At 44.9% G+C, this 24572-nt stretch overlaps 1 protein-coding gene across 1 annotated transcript in view; it reads right to left on the bottom strand.

Annotated features, from left to right (window-relative positions):
• tmem8b (transmembrane protein 8B) overlaps positions 1-14394 on the bottom strand; it is a 128796-nt gene extending 114402 nt beyond the window's left edge. The window contains exon 1 of the mRNA XM_087974760.1: positions 14139-14394. Coding sequence (XP_087830886.1) covers positions 14139-14220 — 82 coding nt within the window. The 5' untranslated portion in view covers positions 14221-14394. The remainder of the gene's footprint in view (positions 1-14138) is intronic.
• Between the last annotated feature and the right edge of the window lie 10178 nt (positions 14395-24572).

Below are 24572 nucleotides of genomic sequence, written 5' to 3' on the forward strand. Positions count from 1 at the left end.
AAGGAATTTCGAAGAAGCTCAATCGTCTTGAGAGAAAATGTGTTTCCTCATCTCGACCTTATTTTTAAACTATGACCCCAGTTCTAGATTCCCCCATAAGCGAAAACATCCTTTGAACATCCGCCTGGTCAAATCCCCTCTTCCACGTTTCAATGAAGTCACCTCAAACTCTAAGCTCCAGAAGATACAGGCCTAGCCTCAGAGTTGAAGGTTTACTGGAGGGTCCCAGATTCCACGTATTTGCTCATCAGAAGTTTAAACATTATAAATAATTTGATTTGTTATTGTCACATGTACCGGGATACAGTGAAAAATATTTTTTTGCATGCTAACCAGACAAATCATATTTTACACAACTATATCAGGGTAATAGAACAGAATGCAGAATATCATGTTAAAGCTATAGAGAAGGTGCAGAGAAAGATCATCTTCTACCTGTTGGAAGAGGATTGAAGAGAGTATAATCAGATTGGGAGGGGTCTTTGGTAATGCCTCAAAGGACATAAAAGATCATGCAGTAATCTTTCAAAGAACAGCAAGGATTTCCTGGGAAATTGGAACTTCCAATTGGCAAATACCTGAGTTAGGGTCAAGACTCTGGAGGGTTTCAATAGATTTATTTGAATAGTTACTGAAGATACATTACAAGAATGAAAGTCTGTTCTAACTCCTTGGCTAACTGTGAAATTAACTCCCTCCAGTCACTGCTGACATACATTTCAATCCTGCACAGATACCCATCTGCCCTCCACCCACAGGTGTCAACCCCCAACTTTCCCACTGGACCTCCCCCACCGTGACCTTCACCCAACCCCGAACAATAACTCCGCCTCAATCCCCGATCCTCCCCTGGACTCGAATCCCCGCATCTATCTGGCAGCCTGCCTCCTCACGTACATTACACTTTCTCTCAGTGGCCGTGAAAGTGGCTTTAAGATCCTGAAATACAACAGGAATTCTGATGGGAAAGGGGTGTAGTTTTAACACTGATCCCACTTCGCCACTGGCTGTGTGGATTCCTGGTCTGGACTACAGCTGAGAAGCTTCCTGACCCAGAGACTCACACGGAGATTCCTCTAAAGAGAAATGTGGGCTTGTTTGACAGATCAGAGTCAGTTAAAAAGGTTCCTGATCCCAATTGGAAGGTCTGGCCCATTGTTTACCTGACAACCCTGTTTGTAACAGTGACTACACTTTGGAAAGTATATCTGCATCTGCAAAGCTACATGCAGCAATCAGGAGTTGTGAAAGGAGATATATAAATGCAACTTTGTTGTTTCTTTCAAGGAGCTGGGCAGGGAGGAGGATTGGATGGAGAGGTAATTCAAGGTTTTGGTGGAATGTTGCTGCATATCGTCATCCTGGAATTAATACTGCATGTCTGCGGATATGACAACAATCCTGAGCCAGCTAAACCCAACCAGAGCCTAGAGATGGGAAGGTCAATGAGCTATGTCTGTGGCCTCAAGTAATTCCATCTCCCTACATAGAACGCAAAACTGGCCAAATTCAATTACCTACTGATGCCAATGGAGGGTTTAACCTGTGCCATTGAACGTTCAAGGTGTTAGATATATTGCTTATGGCTAAAAGGATCAAAGGATATGGGGAGATGATGAGAAAAGAGACTGAGTTGGATGATCAGCCAATATCATACCAAATAACAGATCAGGCTCAAAGGGCCAAATGGCCTACTCCTGCTCCTATTTTCTATGTTTCTAAAGGCCAAGGAGTGAAGGCTGACAAAGTGAGGCTGGAAGCAGGAGGGAAAGCGATGGGTGACAGGTGAAAAGGGAGGCAGAGACCCCCTCCTCATGTCAGAAGGAGGTCCCTGAATGGAGCACTGGAGAAGTGATCCCAATCCCACTCCGAAGGGGGAGGGAGTAGGGGTGGGGGCTGGGTAAACAGGATACAGCAGTGTTCTACACGTCACTCCGAATCCCTCTCCCCGGCCTTTATCCTCACGACTCTCTTGGTTGGAACAGCAAACATTGAGAGGTCAGCCAAGCTTCCTTCAATACTCTGACACAAACTCTACCAGCAATATTAACAGCCATATTGGCTGCAGTCTTGTTCCATCCCTTGTCATGTGCTGGGGTACAGGGCCATTTCACCAGGGTCACAGGTGGGGACCTTGCCAATGTCTCACCTCCACCAGACTGTGGTATAAAGGCTCCTGGTCAAATATCCTGTTCTGACACCAAGTGAGGCCCTTAGATGGGCAGTTAATATGCCTGGGAGTGTTTGATGGGGACAGTGTAGAGGGAGCTATTCTCTGTATCTAACTCCATATGTCCCTATCCTGGAAGTGTTTGAAAGAGATACTGTAGAAGGAGCTTTATTCTGTGCCTAATGCCATGCTGTCCATGTCTTGGGAGTGTTTGATGTGAGCAGTGCAGATGAATCTTTATTCTATAGCCAACCCACACCGTCCCTGTGCTGGGAGTGTTGGATGGGGGAACAGTGCAGAGCCAACTGTATTCTATATCTAATCTCATGCTGTCCCTGTCATGAGAATGTTTAATGGGGACAGTGTAAAGGAAGCTTTATTTTTTATATAACCCTATGCTGTCCCTGTCCATAAGACCATAGGACATAGGAGCAGAAATTAGGCTATTCAGTCCATCGTGTCTGCTCCGCCATTCAATCAGGGCTGAGAAGCGTTTCAACTCCAATTTCCTGTTTTTCCCTTGACAATCAAGAGCCCATCAATCTCTGTTTTAAATATACTCAATGACCTGGCCCCTACAGCCTTCCGTGGCTATGAATTCCACAGATTTACCACTTTCTGGCTGAAGAAGTTTCTCCTTATTTCTATTCTAAAAGGTCTTCCCTTTATCCTAAGGCTGTGCCCTCAGGTCCGAGTCTCTCCTATCAATGGAAACATCTTCCCAACATCCGCTCTGTCCAGACCTTTCAGTATTCTGTATGTTTCAATTAGACCAGCTCCCCCATCCTTCTAAACTCCATTGAGTATAGACCCAGAGTCCTCAAATGCTCCTCATATGTTAAGCCTTTCACTTTTGGGATCAATCTTGTGGATCTCCCCTGGATCTGCTCCAGAGCCAGTACAACCTTCCTGAGATATGAGGCCCAAACCTTTTCACAATACTCGAAATGTGGTCTGACCAGAGCCTTATACAACCTCAGAAGTACATGCCGGCTTTTATATTCTAATCCTCTCAAAATAAGTGCCAACATTGTATTTGCCTTTTTCACTACTGACTCAACCTACAAGCTAACCTGAAGAAAACCTTGGACTAGGACTCCCAAGTCTCTTTGCACTGCAGATTTCTGAATTTTCTCCCGTTTAGAAAAAAGGTCCATACCTCTGTTCTTCCTATCAAAGTGCACGGCATCACACTTTCCCACGTTGTACTCCATCTGCCACTTCTTTGCCCACTCTCCTAACCTGTTGAAATTTTCCTGCAGACTCCACATTACTACCTGATCCTCCACAAATCTTTGTATCATCTGCAAACTTAGCCAGAATGCCCTCAGTTCCTTCACCTAGATCATTAATATATAAAGTGAAAGGTTGTGGTCCCAACGCTGTCCTTATGGAACACCACTTGTCGCTGGCTGCTATCCTGAGATGGACCCTTTTAGCCCCACTCTCTGCTTTCTGCCAGACAGCCAGGCTTCTATCCATGCTAGCACCTTGCCTCTAACACCATGGGCCCTTACCTTACTCAGCAGCCTCCTGTGCTGCACCTTATCAAAGGCCTTCTGGAAGTCCAAGTGGATAACATCCTTTGGCTTTCCTTGGTCTAACCTGCTTGTTATGTCCTCAAAGAATTTTAACAGATTTGTCAGACATGACCTCCCCTTGATGAAACCATACTGACTTTGCCCTATTTTACCATGCACTTCCTAGTATTCACAATGGGCTCCAGTATCTTACCAACAGTCCTGGGAGTGTTTGATGGGAACAGTGTAAAAGGAGCTTTACCCTGTATCTAACCCCAGACTGCCCCTGCCTTGCGAGTGTTTCATGTGAACAGTGTGGAGACACAGAATGCACCATTTATAAATCACAAGAATTACACTCAGAACTCTCAAAGGCCTGTTCCTAAATCATTGAGAATTTACTTAGAATCAAGCTCGTTCCATTGTAAAACCCTGGTTCCCGTCTCTCCACTCAGAAATTAGCTCTCCTCCAGTTTTAATATTCTCTAGTCCCAGAAGTCAGGATACAGTCATTTAATATTAATTTCTTCACAGTTCACCTGCACGTATCACGGAGCATGGAGGAATTCCCACCCCTGCTCATTTATCATGACAAGCCAGGTTTGCAAAGAAAATTACTTTTGTAGATTTTCACTTTCATTAATAATGCTCTTTGGGAAGTGGGCTGTTGGCTCTGTGAGGGAAAGCTGCTGTTCTGTGAGAGTGTGGACAGAGGAATGAGGTTTTATTTAATGCTTACTTATTTCCCCAAACCATGGGGGATTTCTAGGCACAAAGGACTGAGTTCAGAAGCTCGTGCTCAGAATACAACAGAGTAAATTCAGTGATTATTGATGTCAAGAACTGAGCACCTTTTGGAATACTGTGTTTGATCCCGGTCTCCCTACTATATGAAAGATATTGTTAAACTTGAAAGATTTACAAGGATGTTGCCAGGGTTGGAGGGTTTGAACTATAGGGAAATGCTGAAGAGGCTGGGCTGTTTTCCCTGGAGCTGAGGGATGACTTTACAGATGTTTATAAAATCATGGGAGACATGAATAGGGTAAAAGCGAAGTATTTTTCCTTGGGGTTGGGGAGGCTGAAACAAGAGAGCATAGGTTTAAGGTGAGACGGGAAAGATTTAAAAGGGACCTGAGGGGCAACTTTTTCATGCTGAGGGTGGTGTGTGTATAGAATGAGCTGCCAGAGGAAGTGGTGGAGGCTGGTACAATTACCACATTTAAAAGGTATCTGGGTGCATGAATAGGAAAGGTTAAGAGAGATGTGGGCCTAATGATGGCAAATGGGACTAGATTAATTTAACATATCTGGTTGGCATGAACAAGTTGGACCGAATGTTGTGTTTCCATGCTGTACAATTCTATGACTCCATGGCTCTATAACACAACCTCCACTCCCAATACAAACTACACAAGTTGGAGCATACTGAACATAGTCCACAGAGGATGGAGATGTAACAATTGGGAAAACAAGACTTATCAACATCAAGTTAGCCTGGACAGATGTCAATGCCTATCTAAAGAGGAACTGAGTTCCTCTGTCATATCTGGGTGAACCGTGCCACATGCAACACAAGATCCAGAAAACCAGCCGTACCAACTTCCCAACCGGAAATATCAGCTGTCTAAAAACAAGGCCGTGCATTTGTATCTCACTTTTAACACATCAAAATATTTCAAAGCACTTCACAGGAATGGTTATCAAACAACAGACTAGCACAGAACCAGGAGTCAGTGATTTCATTCACATGAGTAGACTGGAAAAATTCGGGTCATTCACAGGGAGGGGAAGGCTAAGAGAGGACTTACCAGGGGTGTTGAAAGTGATGACAGGTCTGAACAGAGTGGACAGAGAGAAACTGGTCCTCATGGTGGATTACAGGATGCTGATTGAACAAGACTGGCAGAAGAACCAAAGCAGACATGAGGAATGCTTTGTTTTATACACTAAGTGGTGAGGATATGGATTGCACTGAGCGAGTGCTGGAGATATTCAAACACAGCTTTCAAAGGAGATTTGATAACTATTTAGGAGGAGGTTATGTCCTGGCAGTAATATCACTAGACTAGCAATCAAGAAATCCTGGGTGGGTTTGAATCCCACCATGGCAGATGGTGGCATTTGAATTCGCTGAAAAAAAATTAAGAAAACAGTCTGTGGGCTATAACCATTGTTAACTGATGTAAAAAAAAAAACTATCCGTATACTCATGTCCTTTAGGGAAGGAAATCTGCTCTACTTACCTGGCCTGCCCTACATATGACTCCAGACCCACAACAATGGGGTTATCTCTTAACTGCCCTCTGAAATGGCCAAGAAAACCATTGAAATCAAGGGGCAATTAGAGATAGGAAATAAATGCTGGCCTTAATAACACCACATCTCAGGAAAGAATAATTTTTAAAAACTTGTAGGGCGACAGAAAAGGGACTTAGGAATGAATGAATGATGAATGGTGAATGATTTATTTATTGTCACATATATTTTGAAGATCCAGTGAAAAGTGTTTCGTTGACTCAGTCTGAAACCATTGTCCAGGTACAATAAAGATTAAAAAAAACTACTTAAATAAGAGTTCATCTAGTCAAATTAGGCTTCGGGGCTCCTGCAAGGTGTTCCAGTCATAAATCATTAAATCCCTACATTGCGGAAACAGGCCCTTCGACCCAACAAGTTCACACTGACCCTCCAAAGAGTAACCCAACCAGACCCATACTCTATATTTACCCCTGACTAACACACCTAACCAACACATCCATGGATACTATGGGCAAGTTAGCATGGCCAATTCACCTAACCTGCACATCTGTGGATTGTGGGAGGAAACCAGAGCACCCGGAGGAAACCCCACATAGACACTGGGGAGAATGTGCAAACTCCACATGGACAGTTGCCCAAGGTTGGAATTGAACCCGGGGCCCTGGCACTGTGAGGCAGCAGTGCTAACTGCTCAGCCACCAAGCTGCCCACAATAAAGAGCGAAAAGGAATTGAGAGAGGTAGGAAAGTGGAGAGTTTCGAGGGCAGAATCTCCGTATGGAGTGTCTACACAGACAGCTGCCAATGATGGGATAAAGGAATGTGGGAGTGTGTACAAAGCCAGAATTAGAGGAGTACAGGGCTGTGGGGCTGAGGGAGATGACAGGGAAAGAAAGCAAGTGGTGAGGATGACACAAAGGGTCCGCAGAAGGTTATAGACAGGTTAAGCAAGTGGACAAAAACTGGGCAGATTGAATGTAATGTGGGAAAATGGGAGATTCTGCATTTGTAAGGAACAGAGAATCCGCATATTATTTAAATGGACAAAAACTACAGACAGCTACAGATCAGAGAGATTGGGAGTCCTTGTGCATAAATCACAGGACACTAATATCCACATTCAGAAGGTAATAGGGAAGGCCAATGGAATGTTGGCCTTCACTTCAAGAGGAATGGAGTATAAAAGTAGTGCGCTCTTGCTGACACTATACAAAGCACTAGTCAGATCACAACGAGAATACTGAGAACAGTCTTGGGTCACTCATTTGAGGAACGATGTACAGGTACTGAAGGCAGTCCAGAGAAGGTTCACTCAGCTGGTACGAGATATGGAGGGACTGTCTTATGAGGTGGGGTTGTGTAGACTGGGCCTGCACTTATTGAAGTTTAGATGTATGAGAGGTGACGATTGAAACATAGAAGATTCTTCGGAGAATTTACAAGGTGGCTGTGGAAAGATTGTTCCATATTTGATGGGGGGGACGACTCCAGAACCAAAGGGTATAATCTCAGAACCAGGGGTCACCCATTTAAACAGAGATGAGGAGAATGAAGGGAAGTAAATCTGTGGAATTCTTTACTGGAGAGGGCAGTATAATTAAGTATATTCAAGATTGAGGGTGACATATTTTAATCTGTGAGGGAATAAAGCATTACAGGAAAAAGGCAGGAAAGTGCAGTCGAAGATTATCAGATCAACTGCAATCTCATAGAGCAGACTCAATGGGCTGACTGGCCTGCTCTATTTTCTATGTTGCTATGTGTCTGTGCCGCACTGAAGCATCAGTCTAAATTATGTGCTCGAGTCCCTGGAATGAAGCCAAAGCTCACAACGCCTGGTTCAGTGGTGAAAGGGCTGCCACTGAGCTGAGTCTGACAGTCACTGCTCTGAGGTGTTTCCTCCTGTACTTCAGTGTCTAATCAGGATAGTCAACGAGGTTAACAATAGACTGTCTGGGCCCACACCAAACTATGAAGGCTGGTTAATCTGGGAAACTGGTATCCATGTGTGAGCCTGCTCACTGAGAAAACCCAGGAGAGGAAAGGCAGCAACATCTCTGAAAACCTCCTGTTTCTTTCTGCACATGGATAGGGCACATCTTATTGGGGAAATGCCCATTTAAGTGCATAAATTGCTCTTGTTTGATGAGCAAATGCTGGAAGACACTCAATGGGCTGAATGGTCTCCTTTACTTTTCTCTTCCTTGTCTCACACACCTAACTTCACACAATTTACTTTGGCAACATCCGCGTATGAAACAGATCAATGCTGGGTTAGCCGCATGGAAATGAGGAGAGAAGGAAAAGCACCCAGAGGGAATGTGTCAGAAGGAGAAATTATTAAATTCAGCACAGAAACAGAGAGAGAAAAACAGATAAAGCCTAGTGGACAGACAGATTTAGGCAGAGTTAGCACTAGACTGACAGAGGGAGACTCTCAGCTACAGCACAGAAACAGAGAGAGAGAGAGACAGGGATAGAGACAGCAGAGGAGAGATGGAAAGCGAGAAAAACAAACCTGGCAAGTACAGCACAGAAACAAAGAGAGAAAAGCATAATGAAACTGGCAGCCACAGAGAGAACAGGCAGGATCAGACTGGCAGACGCAGAGAGATTTGCATATACAATGGGACTGGCAGACACAGAAGGCAAAAGTGAGGACTGCAGATGCTGGAGATTAGAGTCAAGAGTGCGGTGCTGGAAAAGCACAGCAGGTCAAACAGCATCCGAGAAGCAGGAAAATCAACATTTTGGGCAAAAGCCCTTTTTTTCCTGATGAAGGGTTTTTGCCCGAAACGTCGATTTTCCTGCTCTTCGGATGCTGCCTGACCTGCAGTGCTTTTCTAGCACCACACTCTCAATTGGCAGACACAGAGACTGGCAGATGTAGAGACACTTGTAGACACAGAGAGATTGGCAGCCACACACAGCAGCTTACATTTTTACAGCACTTTGATATAATCAAACATCCCCAGTTTGACACCAAACCACATGAGGTAGAAGACCCAAAACTTGTCAAAAGATACAAGTTTTAAGGAACATCTAAAGGGAGGAAAAAAAGATGGAGAGGTGAAGAGATGGAATCGTTTACAATCCATGAAGACATGGTCACCAATTAAAACCAGTGATTCTCAAGAGTTTGGAATTAGACAGAGAGAGAAAGACCTTGGATGAACTGGGAGATTCACTCCTTACTTAAGAGTAGGTCTGAGGCATAAAGGTCAGGTGACCCACATAAGAAATCCTGATACAACCTGCGTGGGGGAGGCTATTAGAGACACCAAGAGACAATAACAAACTAAGCTTGAGACCCAGACTTACCACAGGGATATTGCTGTTTGTTGCGAGGTTTATAAAACATCGTGGGACCGAAAGTCAAACAGAATTGTAGGTACCAATACATCCCAACCCAATGAGCTCAATGCATTCTATACTTGCTTTGCACAGAAGGTCAGTGAAACAATATCACTTATCCGAACAGCCTTGGATGTATCTGTGCACATGGCCACTGCCACAGACATTAGCTTGGCATTCCTGAGAGTGAACCCATGGACAGTGACTGACCTGGATGGAATCCACGGCCGTGTACTCAGATCCTGTATGGACCAGCTGGCAGGAGCATTTTCAGACATCTTTAACCTCTCCTTACTATGATTTGAAGTCCCCACTTGCTTCAAGAAGATCACCGTCATCCCGGTACCAAAGAAAGATCATGCAGAATGCCTCAATGCCTTCCGCCCAGTGGCTCTGACCTCCATAATTGTGAAGTGTTTTGAGAGGTTAGTCATTGCTCACATCAACTCCAGCCTACCAAATCACCTTGATCCTTTGCAATTCGCCTATCAGAGCAACAGGTCCACAGCAGGTGCTATCTCCTGGAACATCTTGATAACATGTATACGTATGTTAGGCTCTTACTTATTGACTAGATTAGAGTGGTGACATCTCTGGGACACCCGCACCAATCAACCACACTGCCCCGTGGCCCAACATTTCAACTCCCCCTCCCACTCTGCCGAAGACATGGAGGTCCAGGGCCTCCTCCACTGCCGCTCCCTCACCACCAGACGCCTGGAGGAAGAACGCCTCATCTTCTGCCTCGGAACACTTCAACCCCAGAGCATCAATGTGGACTTCAACAGTTTCCTCATTTCCCCTTCCCCCACCTCACCCCAGTTCCAAACTTCCAGCTCAGCACTGTCCCCATGACTTGTCCTACCTGCCTATCTTCTTTTCCACCTGTCCACTCCACCCTCCCCCCGCCTCCGACCTATCACCTTCATCCCCTCCCCCACTCACCTATTGTACTCTATGCTACTTTCTCCCCACCCCCACCCTCCTCTAGCTTATCTCCCCACCCTTCAGGCTCTCTGCCTCTATTCCTGATGAAGGGCTTTTGCCCAAAACATTGATTTTCCTGCTCCTTGGATGCTGCCTGAACTGCTGTGCTCTTCCACCACCATTCTAATCTAGACTCTAGTTTCCAGCATCTGCAGTCATTGTTTTTACCGAGTTTTTTCCTACTTACTGACTACCGTTCCACCTTTGACACCATAATTCCAAACAAATTTGTCCCACTGTAACTGGATCCTCGACCTCCTGACCCATAGACCGCAATCAATAAGGCTAGGTGATGACACCTCCTCCACCGTAATCCATAACACCAGTATCTCATACTGAGCCCCTTACGACACTCCTTATACACTCATGACTGAGTGGTCAAGTTCAGCCCCAAATACATTTACAAGTTTGGTGACAACGCCACCATTGTAAGTTGGATCTCAAACAATGCTGAGACAGAATACAGGAAAGAGATTGAGTGCTTGGTGGCATTGTGCAAAAACACCAATCGCTCCATCGACATCAGCAAAACCAAGAAGCTTACTGGTCATTGACTTCCCTGGCTGTATCAATGGTGCTGAGGTAGTGGAGAGCATCAAGCTCCTGGGAGTGATGATCACCAAGAATCTGTCATGGTCCACCCGCATCGACATGATGGCCAACAATGTCTCTAGTCCCTCAGGAGTCTAAGGAAGTTCAGCATATCAGACAAGGACTCCTGTCAATTTTTCATAGATGCACCATAGAAAGCATCTTATCTGGATGCATCACAAATTGGTATGGCAACTGTTTTTCCCAAGACTGCAAGGAAATACAGAGGGTCATCAACACAGCCTAGTCCATCACATAAACCAGCCTTCCATCCGCTGACTCCATCTACACATCTCACTGCTTCAGGAAAACAACCAACAGAGTTAAAGACTCCCTCCATCCCTGTTACACTCGATTTTACCCTCTTCTGTCAGGCAGAAGATATAAAAGTTTGAATACATGTATGAGCAGGTTCAAGAACAGCTTCTTCCCTTTTGAATTGAACATTCAAATGTTAGTGCTGATCTCTCTTTCGCTAAACCTTTTCTGTAGCTGTATTCTGCCACCCTGATGCACTTTGTATGGTATGATCTGCCTGCAGAGCATGCAAAACAACATTTTTCACTGTATGTTGGTACATGTGACCACAATAAATCAATCAATCAGACAGACAGCACAGAGGGAGAAAAAGTGATAGATACAGAGACTTGCAACACGCAAAGAGAAAAAGATGGGCAAAGCAAATTAAGAAGTCTGGTTAGCACGGACAAATTGGACCGAAGGGTCTGTTTCTGTGCTGTATATCTCAATGATTCTAAGGCAAATCAAAGTATTAAATTAGCAACAGGAGAAGGGAACTATCAAAGAGAATAGACTAATTTTTCGGAATTGGAGAGATCATTAAGAACAATAAACCTAACCCTCTTTGAAATCAAAAGCAGAGACAGGAAAGATGTACTGTTTGGGTGATGGATTTTGAAGGGTCAAAAAAATGAATAAACTGAGTCAGAATAAAAAAGAGAATGTACCTTGGAGAGAGAGAGACTTCAAATAAGACATTGATTCAAACAATGAGACAGACAGGATGGAGAGATCAGCAAAACACAAAGAGAGGAAATCTCCACATAGCAATAGCAATAACAGAACAGATATGTTGGTTAGGCAAAAAGAGACAGAAGAAAAGTGTTGTATCTGACAGGCCGAGAAAAAAAAGGCTAGAAATTGAAAAGATGATTGGCAGTTTGAAGAGGGAGAACCTGAAATAAAATAAACAAACCCTGGCATGGAAATTCTATTCTTGCCTCAGCTACATTGTGACAGGAATGTACATACCTGCACAATTCAAGAGAGGCTGTGCAAAGGCTGTGAACATCATAAGGTGCAGCTATTAAATGCTTAGCTGGTTGTGAATGGGGATAAAGAAAAGAGGCAGAATTGTACATCTCATGAAACCATTAGCATGTTGGAAGGTGAACACTTCTGGCCCTGTGATCTTTGATTATATATCACTGACAATCCAACATGCTCCTCCTCAATTATCATGCCATCAGCTCAGATGTGCTGCACACTGCAGGAAGCCAGCCTGGGAAAGATGGAGGGAAACAAACAATAGACACTGACAGCAAAAGAATACCTGGGCAAGTGGAGACAGGGATGAGGTGTATAGAGACTGAAGCAATGGGAAAATCTGCTGACTTAATTCAAATGTCATTAGCAAACTAGGAAAGGAAGAGATAGCAAAGGTAACTGAGATGGAATAGTGAAACATTGAGAACAGAAATATAGAGACAGATTGAAACATACACTGAGTGATAATAATGTAGGAGCAGAGATTGACAGAATTTGAGATGGAGAGGTCAGATAGGCAGAAAGACAGAGCCTAAATGATAGTATTGAAAAGTGCAAAATACAAGATAAATGAATGTAATCAAACAAGGAAGTGAAGTTGAAAAAAGAAGACAGACAGGTAAATAGTGAGACAAATATTTAAGAAATGTATTTTTTTAAAAAGGGAAGAGAGACCGAAAATGAGGAGCAAATGAATGAATTGACAGACAGTAGTTCATTGTCAGGGTGAGGAGTCAGTGATAGAATTCTGTGAACTGATAGTAATTTAAAAACATTCCAAATATGTCAACAATCTGCTAGGTTTGGTGGCATTTCCAGTACATATTCAGAACTGATGCTTTGTCAGGGGGAGAGGAAGTAGCCAAACAGGGCTATCAGTAAAAACTCATAAATTGAAGGAATTAAATATCCTTGTCCATGTAACTAGCATCACTCACAGTGACACACAGCGACATTGGCCATGATGGTTACATCCCAAATATACACTGAAAAACCAACATAAAGGCAAACACTACACTATAAAGGCAATCCAACACTATAATGCCAGCTTCACTCACTCAAACTCAGGTGCTTGTAGAGTTAAAGTAAGGGATTAACCTGAACTTTGACTTTGAGATGAGTGAGACTGTGGGAGTCAAAACAGACTGAGTTATGGGAGAGTGTGAAGGTGACGAGGGGGAGATAGAGGGGAAAAGAAAAAGTGTGGGGTTTGACAGAGAAAGTGTTGGGGAGAGGAGAGAAAGAATGTGTGTATGCATGGTACAAGTGAAAGCTTGGGAAAGAGGAGAGAATGTGGAGGCAAGAGTGAACAGAGAATATAGGAATGAAGAGAAAGAGTAAGGGGCAGAGCATGGGAGAGAGGGGAGAGAGGAGAGAGAGAATGGGAGAGAGGAGAGAGAGAATGGGAGAGAGGAGAGAGAGAATGGGAGAGAAAGTAAGTCAGAGAGGTAAGACTGTTGGAGAGTGGAGAGAAAGATTGGGGAAGACAGCGTGAGACCGTGGGAAAATCAGCATATAAGAGAAAGTGGAGAGTATGTAGGAGAGGAGAGGGATGATAAATGTGAGAAATACTAGAGAGAGTGGGAGAGAGAGTAGGGAAGATAGATGGAGCACAGGAGAGGAGAAACTGTGTATGAGAGAAAGGTAGTGTAGGCGAGGAGTGGGAAAAGCGAGGACGTGTGGGTAGGGATGGACTGAGCGGAGAGAGAGAGAGAGAGTGGCTGACAGAATACACTGGACAAAGAAATGGTTAGGGAAAAAAAGGCATCGGACGGGGGGAGGGAAGGAGTCCGCAGTGCATCTCGCAGACTGAATGAAGTATTTCTGGGCACAGTCAAAAGGGACATAAAAGACTAAATTCCCGAGCAGATACCGCCAGGGGCTGGGCGGAGGAAGTGGGGTTTCAGCACCTGGAGGCGGTGGACAGCTCCCTGCGGTGAGCGGCGGACTGAGACTGAGGGTACTCACCGCTCAAAGGGTGCAGGCAGCAGGCGAGAAGCAGCAGCAGAGGCGGCGGAGGCGGGGGGAAGCCTCGCATCCCGGGTGACATCTCTCAGGAGCAGGCAGCCGCGCAGTCCAGCCCCAGCTCTGGAGGAGAAATCAACCCCTACAAATGTCCCGAGGTGGAGAGAAACACACACACAGGCACAGAGCAGTCAAAGGCGCTGCTCCCGGTCTCCAGCTCCCTCTGTTATTCCTGTGCCATTCTGCAGCGCTCCCCGGCTCTGCCCAAATCATGCACACACTCTTCATGCCAGCGGCTCGACTATATAAGGGAGGCTTGGCTGGAACAACTACAAGGGCATTGGTGCAGAGTAGACGCCAGTCAGGGGAAAGGGCGGGCGCTTGACTGACTGGACACCCGTTTCACAGCCTGATGCTGTGTTGCACTGTGCCCGCCCCTGAGCCAGGAGATTTGGCGATGGTTTGAAATTCACCTCCCACAGCCCCCCCCCCCCCACCCCCCCCCCAATCCAACCAGAGACTTTGAGTGTACAACTCAGGCTGAGGGAGACAGACACAGAGACAGACGCAGAGAGCCCTGGAGAAACTCAGTCAAGTCTGTCAACGTCTGCACAGAGAGAGAGAGAGAGAGTTAGCATTTTGAATCAGATAGTGACTTCTTCAAGATCCGGTATGTCAGGCTGAGGGAGCGCTGCTCCCATCAAAGTCCTGCCAATCACCTGATGAAGGAGCAGCGCTCCGAAAGCTAGTGCTTCCAATTAAACCTGTTGGACGATAACCTGGTGTTGTGTGATTTTTAGCTTTGTACACCCCAGTCCAACACCGGCTCCTCCAAAGTCAGACCCAACAGACTTCAGAAACAGTGACTTGGCTGGACAGTCTAGGGGGGCCCTCTTGCAAGGATGCCTGTCTTCAAGAAGTTTTCCTCCTCTCTCTACAAGAATCTCAGGGAGTCCCTCTCCCACTGCAACTCCCAGGACATTTCCTCTGCCCTGATGTTCTTACTCTATGCTACTTTCTCCCCACCCCACCCTCCTCTAGTTTATCTCTCCACCCTTCAGGCTCTCTGCCTTTATTCCTGATGAAGGGCTTTTGCCCGAAATGTCGATTTTGCTGCTCGTCGGATGCTGCCTGAATTCCTGTGCTCTTCCAGCACCACTGATCCAGAATAGGGGAGCCCTCAGCACCCTTTAACAACCTGCTTGCCCAGCCAGTCCACTTGGGTCTTCCTGCGTGTCAGAGTTTATTTTGGGGGGGAGAAGGGCAGTAAGTTAGGGAGTGGTGATTCAACGCCCCAGCAAATCCCTTCAATGCCTCCCCCTCCCCATCTCTGCAGGCCTCTCCAACACCACGGCCTCCAGGATCACTGTGCTCTTCCAAATCCAGTCTGAGTATTCCACACCCCTCCCCCCCCCCCCCCCCCCCCACTCCACTCCCCTCCTATTTTAGTGGCTCTGCCTTTAGCCCACCATGTGTCCAACTGTCTGTGTCCAGAGGTTTATGGGGACTGAGGTATAAAAGGCTGTGCGCTCCCTCAACTTCACACACCAGGACAAATTAGACCTTGCAGTCACCATCCCCTACCTGCAACTTTCTGTGAAGATTAGATTACTTACAGTGTGGAAACAGGCCCTTCGGCCCAACAAGTCCACACTGACCCGCAACCCACCCAGACCCATTTCCCTACATTTACCCTTTCACCTAAAACTACAGGCAATTTAGCATGGTCAATTCACCAAACCTGCACATTTTGTGGACTGTGGGAGGACCCACGCAGACACGAGGAGAATGTGCAAACTCCGCACAGACAGTCGCCTGAGGTGGGAATTGAACCTGGGTCTCTGGGGCAGCAGTGCTAACCACTGTGCCACCGTGCCGCCCACGATTGTTTATGATAATGATGCCGTGCCTCTCTAAACTGAACCAGGAACAAAACAAAAGCTCACACAATGCCACCTATTCAAAGCATTCCCCCCATCTCAGCTTCCGGTTCCTTCCAGGCTGCCATGACCCACTTGCTGATGTGCCCAAAGCCCAGGGCCCAGGGAGGTCACCCTGATTTACCTGGCATAGCCTAGTGACAGTTCTTCCAGACATTCCTCCCCAAAGTTCATTGAAACTTCACTTCACTCTCCTCCCGCGAGACACTGCGTAAAACCCATCTCTAATCAAGTTTCTTGGCCATCTGCCTTTGTATCACATTATGTGGCAGAGTTTCAAATCTTTCTCTGGAATACTCCTGTGAAATGCCCTGGGATGTTTTACAACATTTGCTGTACAAAAGTACAAGTAGCTGTTGTTCTTGTAAAGGTTTGGGAGAAAACAAATAAGTTGCCATTACACAGTATCTTTCACAACTTCAGAACATTCCAAATCACTTTGCAGCTAATGCCCTGCTTACAACGTGAAGTTACTGTTGAAAATGCAACGGACAACACGTGTACAGCAAACGTACCCAAGTTGCTATCAGATTGTCTGTTTCGACTATGTTTGTTAAGGTGTAAATTTTGATCAGGATAACAAAGAGAGCTACAGGGGAAATGCCAGAGCCAAGGATATGGATGATTAACCCTGATCTAAGGATATGGATAAGTAATCCGGAATACCAGGATAATGATCTGAGCTAGCATCTCAGTGTTGGTGGAATTTAAACTCAATTCATAAATCTGAGATAAAAAAAACTAGCCTCAGTGATGGTGTTAATGGAAAAGACTCATTGATGGTTGTGAAGTCCCACCTAATGTCCTTCAGGAAACAAAATCAGCCATCCTTATCCAATCTGGCCTTTATGTGATTCCAAACCCATAGCAATGTCACTCACTCTTAACTACCTTCTGAAATGACCTTAGTGAGTCAATCAGTTCAAATGTCATTACAAATGGCTTTCCAACAATGCCTACATCCCAGGAATCAAAAAATCCATAGAATCATAGAACCCCTACAGTGAGGAAGCAGGCCATTCAGCCCATCGGGTCCACACCAAACCTCCAAAGAGCATCCTACTTAGACCCAACCCCATACCCTATCCTACCCCTGCAACCTTGCATTTCCCGTTGCTAATCCAACCAGCCTGAACCTCCCTGGACACTATGGGCAATTTAGCATGGCCAATTCACCTAACCTGCACATTTTTTGACTATGGGAGGAAACAGGAGCACTTGGAGGAAGCCGACATGGACACGGGGAGAATGTACAAACTTGACACAGACAATTGCCCGAGGATGGAATCGAACCTGGGTCTCTAGAGCTGTGAGGCACCATGCTGAAAGAAGAGAGAAACTGCCCTGCTTCTCTTTGAATGGAGCCATGAGATCTCTTACATCTCCTCTGAATGATGGTATTACTGACAGTGCAGCATTTTGCTCCATGCTCCATTATCCACTTGGGGAGCAAAAGCAGGATAATTATCTGAATGATGATAAATTCCGAAAGGGGGAGGTGTAACAAGACCTTGGTGTCCTTGTACACCAGCCACTGAAGTAAATATGTAGAGGTTTTTGCATACTCACTCACAGGATGAGGTTGTCACTGGCTAGACTAGCATTTATTGCCCATCCCTAGTTGAGGTTGAGAATCAAACATATTGCTGTGGGTTTGGAGTCACATAGAGGCCAGACCAGGTAAGGATGGCAGTTTCCTTCCCTAAAGAACATCAGTCAACCACGTGGGGCTTTCCTGACATTCAGTAATGAATTTATGGCCACCATTAGATTTGATTGAATTTAAATTTCAACAGGTGGGTGGCACGGTGGCACAGTGGTTAGCACTGCTGCCTCACAGTGCCAGAGACCCGGGTTCAATTCCCGCCTCAGGCGACTCTCTGTGTGGAGTTAGCACATTCTCCCCGTGTCTGCGTGGGTTTCCTCTGGGTGCTCCAGTTTCCTCCCACTGTCCAAAAATGTGCAGTTAGGTGAATTGGCCATGCTAAATTGCCCTTAGAATTAGGTGAAGGGCTGAATGGGTCTGGATGGGTTGCGCTTCGGCGGGTCGGTGTGGACTTGTTGGGCCGAAGGGCCTGTTCCCACACTGTAAGTAATCTAAAGTCTGCCATGGCAGGATTCAAACCTGGGTCCCCAGAATACTACCTGGGTCTCTGAATTAACAGACTAGTGATATATACCACTAGGAGAAAGTGAGGTCTGCAGATGCTGGAGATCAGAGATGGAAATGTGTTGCTGGAAAAGCGCAGCAGGTCAGGCAGCATCTAGGGAACAGGAGAATCGACGTTTCGGGCATTAGCCCTTCTTCAGGAATGAGCAAAAGCAGGATAATTATCTGAATGATGATAAATTCCGAAAGGGGGAGGTGTAACAAGACTTTGGTGTCCTTGTACACCAGCCACTGAAGTAAATATGTAGAGGTTTTTGCATACTCACTCACAGGATGAGGTTGTCACTGGCTAGACTAGCATTTATTGCCCATCCCTAATTGAGGTTGAGAATCAAACATATTGCTGTGGGTTTGGAGTCACATAGAGGCCAGACCAGGTAAGGATGGCAGTTTCCTTCCCTAAAGAACATCAGTCAACCACGTGGGGCTTTCCTGACATTCAGTAATGAATTTATGGCCACCATTAGATTTGATTGAATTTAAATTTCAACAGGTGGGTGGCACAGTGGCACAGTGCTGCGCTTTTCCAGCAACACATTTCCATTTCCATATATACCACTAGGCCATTGCTTCCCTGTGTGCAGCAGTTGGTGAAGAAGGTAAATGATATGTTGGTCTTCATAGTGAGAGGATTTGAGTACAGGAGAAGGGATGTCTTGCTGCAATTGTACAAGATTCTGGTGAGACCACACCTGGAATATTTGTTTTGGTCAGTTTTGGTCTTTCCTTTTCTGAGGAAGGATGGTCTGGCAATGGAGGGAGTGCAACAAAGGTTCGCCAAACTGATTCCTGGGATGGCAAGACTAACATATGAAGAGAGACTGGATCAGTTAGGACTATATTCGCTGGACTTCAGAAGAATGAGGGGAGATCTGAAAGAAAGCAATAAAAATCTGATAGGAATGTAAAGGGTAAACACAGGAAGGATATTCTCATGTCTAGGAAGTTCAGAACGAGTGGTCACGGTTTAAGGATATGGATTAGGCCATTTAGAACCAAGTTGACAAGAGATTTCATCACTTGATTTGATTTGATTGACTTATTGTAGGGAGCTTGCAAGGAATCGCACTGTGTGGACACCATCTTGAATCAGCACTCAGAGAGTGGGAACCCTGTGGAATTCTCTGCCTCAGACAGCAGCGGACCACCAAAACATTGAATGGTTTCAAGAAGGAGTTAGGTATAGTTCTGAGGGCTAAAGAGATCAAAAGGCATGAGGAGAAGGTGGGAACAGGGCACTGAGTTGGATGATCAGCCATGATCATACTGCAACTTACAAGTAATATCAAGACAGACAGCAAGAGCTTCTTTAAGTAAATAACAAGAAGCCAAAATGAACATCGGCTCATCCAGAGAATGACCCTCCAGAAAAAATGACAGGGAACTACGAAACGTTTGAGCAATCCAATAAACATTTTGCATCGATTCTCATAGTAAAAGACATTAATAGCATTCTAAAATTACAAAATATTCAAAGGGCTATTGAAAGAGAGGAATTAAATACCATAGCTATTATTGGAGAAAAAGTCTGAAAACAACTAATGGATCTACCTGGACCGGATGAGCTGCATCCTTGGATATTAAAGTAAGTATCTGCAGAAGTAGTGGAAGCCGGGTCATTGAGTACATTTAAGACAGAGATAGATAGGCTTTTGATTGTAAACGGGGTCAAGGGTTATGGGGAGAATGCAGGAGAATGGAGTTAAGAAACTTATCAGCCATGGTTGAATGGTGGACCAGACTCGATGGGCTGAATAGCCTAAGTTCTGCTCCTATGTTTTGTAGTCTTATGGTCTATAGTGATGCAGTTGCTCAGATTTTGAGTAGTTTCTTGAGGATCGGCTAGCAGCCAATGTGACATCTTTTATCATAAAGGAATTAAGGGTTACAGTGAGAGGATGGGTAAGTGGAGCTGCGTCCATGAAAAGATCAGCCATGATCTTAGTGAATGATGGAGCAGGTTTGAGGGGCCAGATGGCCTACTCCTGTTCCTAGTTCTTGCGTTCTTCCATTCTTTACTTAAAAAGGGAAGGAGACAAATAAAGAAAATAGAGTCTATAATAAAGAATGTGGTAGCAGAGCATTAATAAAAATATAATACGTTCAAGCAGAGTCAGCATGAAGGGAAAATCATACCTGACAAGTTTACTCAAATTCATTGAGGAGTTAAGAAGCAGGATAGATAAAGGGGAAGCAGTGGATGTCATATATTTTGATTTTCAGGTGTTAGGTAAGATACCACACATTAGGCTACTTAATAAGGTGAATCCCCAGCGTGTTGGAGGTGGTACATTAGCCGATTGGCTAACTAATAGAATACAGTATTGCGATAAGGGGTAGGGGTTACAGTTTCAGGTTGAAAATATACAGGTAGTGGAATGCCACAGGGATCAGAGCTGGGGTCACAATTATTTGGAATATATATTCAAGACTTGAATGAGGAAAGTCAATGCACAAGTAACAAGTTTGTGAATGGCACAAAATAAGTGGGAAGGCAAATGTGAGGATGCCACAAACACTCTGCAAAGGGGTAGGGACTGTTTCAGTGAGTGCGCAAAGTCTTGGCAGAGGGATTAGACTATGGGAAAATATGAGGCTATACACTTTGTCAAGAAGAATAAAGGAGCTGAATATTAGTTAAATGGTCACAGACTACAAGAAACTAAAGAACAGAGAGATTTGGGGATCCTTGTCCATCAATCATAAACAGCTGGTTTCCATGTTCAGCTGGTAACAGGAAAGGCAACTGAAATGTTTGCCTTTATTTTAATGGGAATGGAGTATAAAAGTCAGGAGGTTTGCTAAAACTAAAAAGGCACTGGTTAGATCACAGTTAGAATAATGTCAATAGTTCTGGTCTCCCTATCTAAGGAATTAAATATTGACATTGGAGGCAGTCCAGAGAAGGTTCACCAGACTGATAGCTGGTATGGAGGAACTGTCTTATGAGGAGAGATGGAGTAGGTTGGCCCTGTGCTATTGGAGTTTAGAAGAATGAGAGGCAATCCTAATAAAACATACAAGGTTCTTTGGGGGATGTGACAGGGTAGATGCGGAAAGGTTGTTTTCCCTGGTGGGAAGTTTAGGACTGAGGGCAGTTTAGGGGGTCATTTAAAATGGAGATGAGGAGGAATTTCTTCTCTCAGAGGGGAGTGAATCTGTGGAATTCTTTACAGCAGAGGGCTGTCATGGCTGGGTCATCACTTATATTCATGCCTGAGATGGACATATTTCAATCAGTGAGTGAATAAAGGGTTCTTGGGAAAAGGCAGAAGGGGCAATTGAGAATTTGAAGTCAGCCATTATTCATTGAATGGTGGAGTAGACTCAATGGACTGAATGGCCTGCTCCTGCTATTATTTTCCATGTTGCTATGTGTCTGTGCTGCACTGACACATCAGTCTAAATTATGTGCTCAAGTCCCTGGAATGAAGCAAAATTCACAACGCCTAGTTCAGAGATGAAAGGGCTGCCACCCGAGCTGGGTCTGACAGTCACTGCTCTGAGGTGTTTCCTCCTGTACTTCAGTGTCTAGGTAGGATAGTCAAAGAGGTTAACAATAGACTGTCTGGGCCCACACCAAATTATGAAGGGGAAGTTAATCTGGGAAACTGGTGAGCCTGCTCACTGAGAAAACCCAGGAGAGGGTGGCACGTTGGCACAGTGGTTAGCACTGCTGCCTCACAGTGCCAGAGACCCGGGTTCAATTCCCACCTCAGGCAACTGTCTGTGTGGAGTTTGCACATTCTGCGTGGGTTTCCTCCAAGTGCTCCGGTTTCTTTCCACAGTCCAAAGATGTGCAGGTCAGGTGAATTGGCCATGCTAAATTGCCCGTAATGTTAGGTGTAGGGGAATGGGTCTGGGTGGTTGCTCTTCGGAGGGTCGGTGTGGACTTGTCTCCACAGTGTAAGTAATCTAATAACTGAGGAGAAGCAGCAACATCTCTGAAAACCTCCTGTTTGTATCTGCACATGGATAGGGCACATCTTATTGGGGAGAGTCCCATTTTAATACTCAAACTGCTCTTGTCTGATGAGCTTTTACTTAGATGTGCTGTAGCTTTAAATAGTATTGATTCTGTTTGAGTGCTTTGTTACAAAGAAGTCCTTTTACAAACAGTTCCCATCATGAGATTTGCTCATTGTTTTGACCTAGAGAATGATGTGCTTGTTGATGCTTTCAGATTGGGTGCTCAACTTTTGATGACTCACAATGAATATGTGTACCAGAATAGTTCAACCTTGAATCTAGAACACAAAGTCACAATATCAGACTGAGGTGAGGAGAAATTAAAGGGTGTGGATCCTTGGAATTGTTTCCCACAAGGTGCAGGGGATATTGAGCATATTCAAGACTGAGATCGATATGAAGGGAACATTAGAGGGTCAGTTGGCTCAGTTGGAGGGCCTACCGCCATTCACCTATTGTACTCTTTGCTACCTTCTCCCCAGCCCACCACCACCCCCCCACCCCCCCAATTATCTCTCCACCCTGGAGGCTTCCTGCCTCCATTCCTGATGAAGAGCTTTTGCCTGAAACGTCGATTCTCCTGCTCCTCGGATGCTGCCTGACCTGCTGTGCTTTTCCAGCACCACTCTAATCTAAACTCTAGTTTCCAGTATCTGCAGTCCTCACTTCTGCTCAGCTGAAGGGCTGGCTTGTGACGGTAAGACTACGGTGACTTCATTTTGGGTATTAAGGAAACTAAGGGAAATGGGAATACTGCAGGAAGAGAGACTTGAGATGGATCATTTGTTTTATGGTGGTGCAGACTTAAAGATTTTAAAAAAGATATGAGGGGTGATTTATTTACACAGAGAGTGTCCCATGTTTGGAATAAACTTCCAGAGGAAGTGGTGGATGCAGGTACAGTTACACCATTTAAAAGACATTTCGTTAAGTTCATGAATAAGAAAGGTCTGGAGAGATTTGGAGAGAGGTGGCACTGGCTCAGTTTGGGAATGTGGGTCAGCACAGATTGGTTAGATGGAAGGATCTGTTTGTATGCTGTGTGACTCAGTGATTGTATTTACCCATGTTTCTGTTCTTAGTACAATGGATTGTGGGAATTGTTTGGAGCAAGGGTGTATGAACATGCAGACATATGGATTAGGAGCAGAAGTGGCCCCTCAGGCTTGCTCTGTCAGTTAGTTAGCTCAGTTGGCTGGATGACTGGCTTGCACTGTATAGTAATGCTAGCAGTATAGGTTCAAATCCCACACCAGCTAAGGTTCAAGGAATCTCCTTCTCAATCTCTCTCTCCTTGCCTGAGCTGTGGTGACCCTCAGGTTAAACTCACCAGTTGCCTCTCTCTCTCTCTAAGGACAGAGTGGTCTCTGGGGCAATTGTGACTTTACCTACCATTCAAGAAGATCATAGCTGCTTTGCTTCTGTTCTGAATTCCAAATTCCCATCTATCCCTGATAACCTTTCATTCCCCACCTAACAATAAATTGTCCATCATTGCCTTAAAAAATCCACCTTCTGAGGCACAGAGTTCTCAAGTCACACAACACTCTTAAGAGAAGGAAAGCTCCTTATCTCTGTACTAAGGGCAATACTTAATTATAAAACAGTACCCTTTAGATCTGGACAAACCCCTAAGAGGAAATATCCTTCCCACATCCACCTTGTCAAGATCTTATACACTTCAATCAAGTCACCCCTCCAACGTTGAAGTACAGAGAAACACCCTAATCTTTCCTTATAAGACAGCCTGCTCATTTCAGATGTCAATCTCCTCTGAACTATCTCCCATACATTAAAATCCTCCCTTAAATAAGGAGACCAAAACTGCCCACAGTATTCAAGATCTGGTTTCACCAATGCACTGTATAACTGAAATACAAAGTCCTTAATTTTATGTTCAATTCCTTTCATAATAAAGGAGTACAAGTCTTGAAGCTTTATCTAACGCTATCACTACTCTGAGAGAGATCACTGGAGAGATCATACTAGGGAGATAAGGAAGTTGAGATCAAAATGAAAGTACTTTCACTGGTTTTATTTGTATAACAACTATCTATTGGCTAAACATTTTTTCTTTCATTCACTGATGGGATGTAGGCGTTATTGGCTGCACCAATATTTATTGCCTGTCCCTAGTTGTCCTTAAGAAAGTGGTGGTGAGTTACCTCCTTGAACTGCTGTGGGTGGATCAACCATGTTGTTAGGGAGGACATCCTGGATTTTGACGATGAAGGAATTTTGGCACAATGGTTAGCACTGCTGCCTTACAGCATCAGGAGCCCAGGTTCAATTCTAGCATCAGGTGACTGTCTGTGTGGACTTTACACCTTTTCCCTGTTTCTATGCGGATTCCCTCTG

The sequence above is a fragment of the Chiloscyllium plagiosum genome, unplaced genomic scaffold, assembly GCF_037043375.1.
Source record: "Chiloscyllium plagiosum isolate Xiang-an unplaced genomic scaffold, Cpla_swu_hap1 HiC_scaffold_2, whole genome shotgun sequence".
NCBI lineage: Eukaryota > Metazoa > Chordata > Chondrichthyes > Orectolobiformes > Hemiscylliidae > Chiloscyllium > Chiloscyllium plagiosum.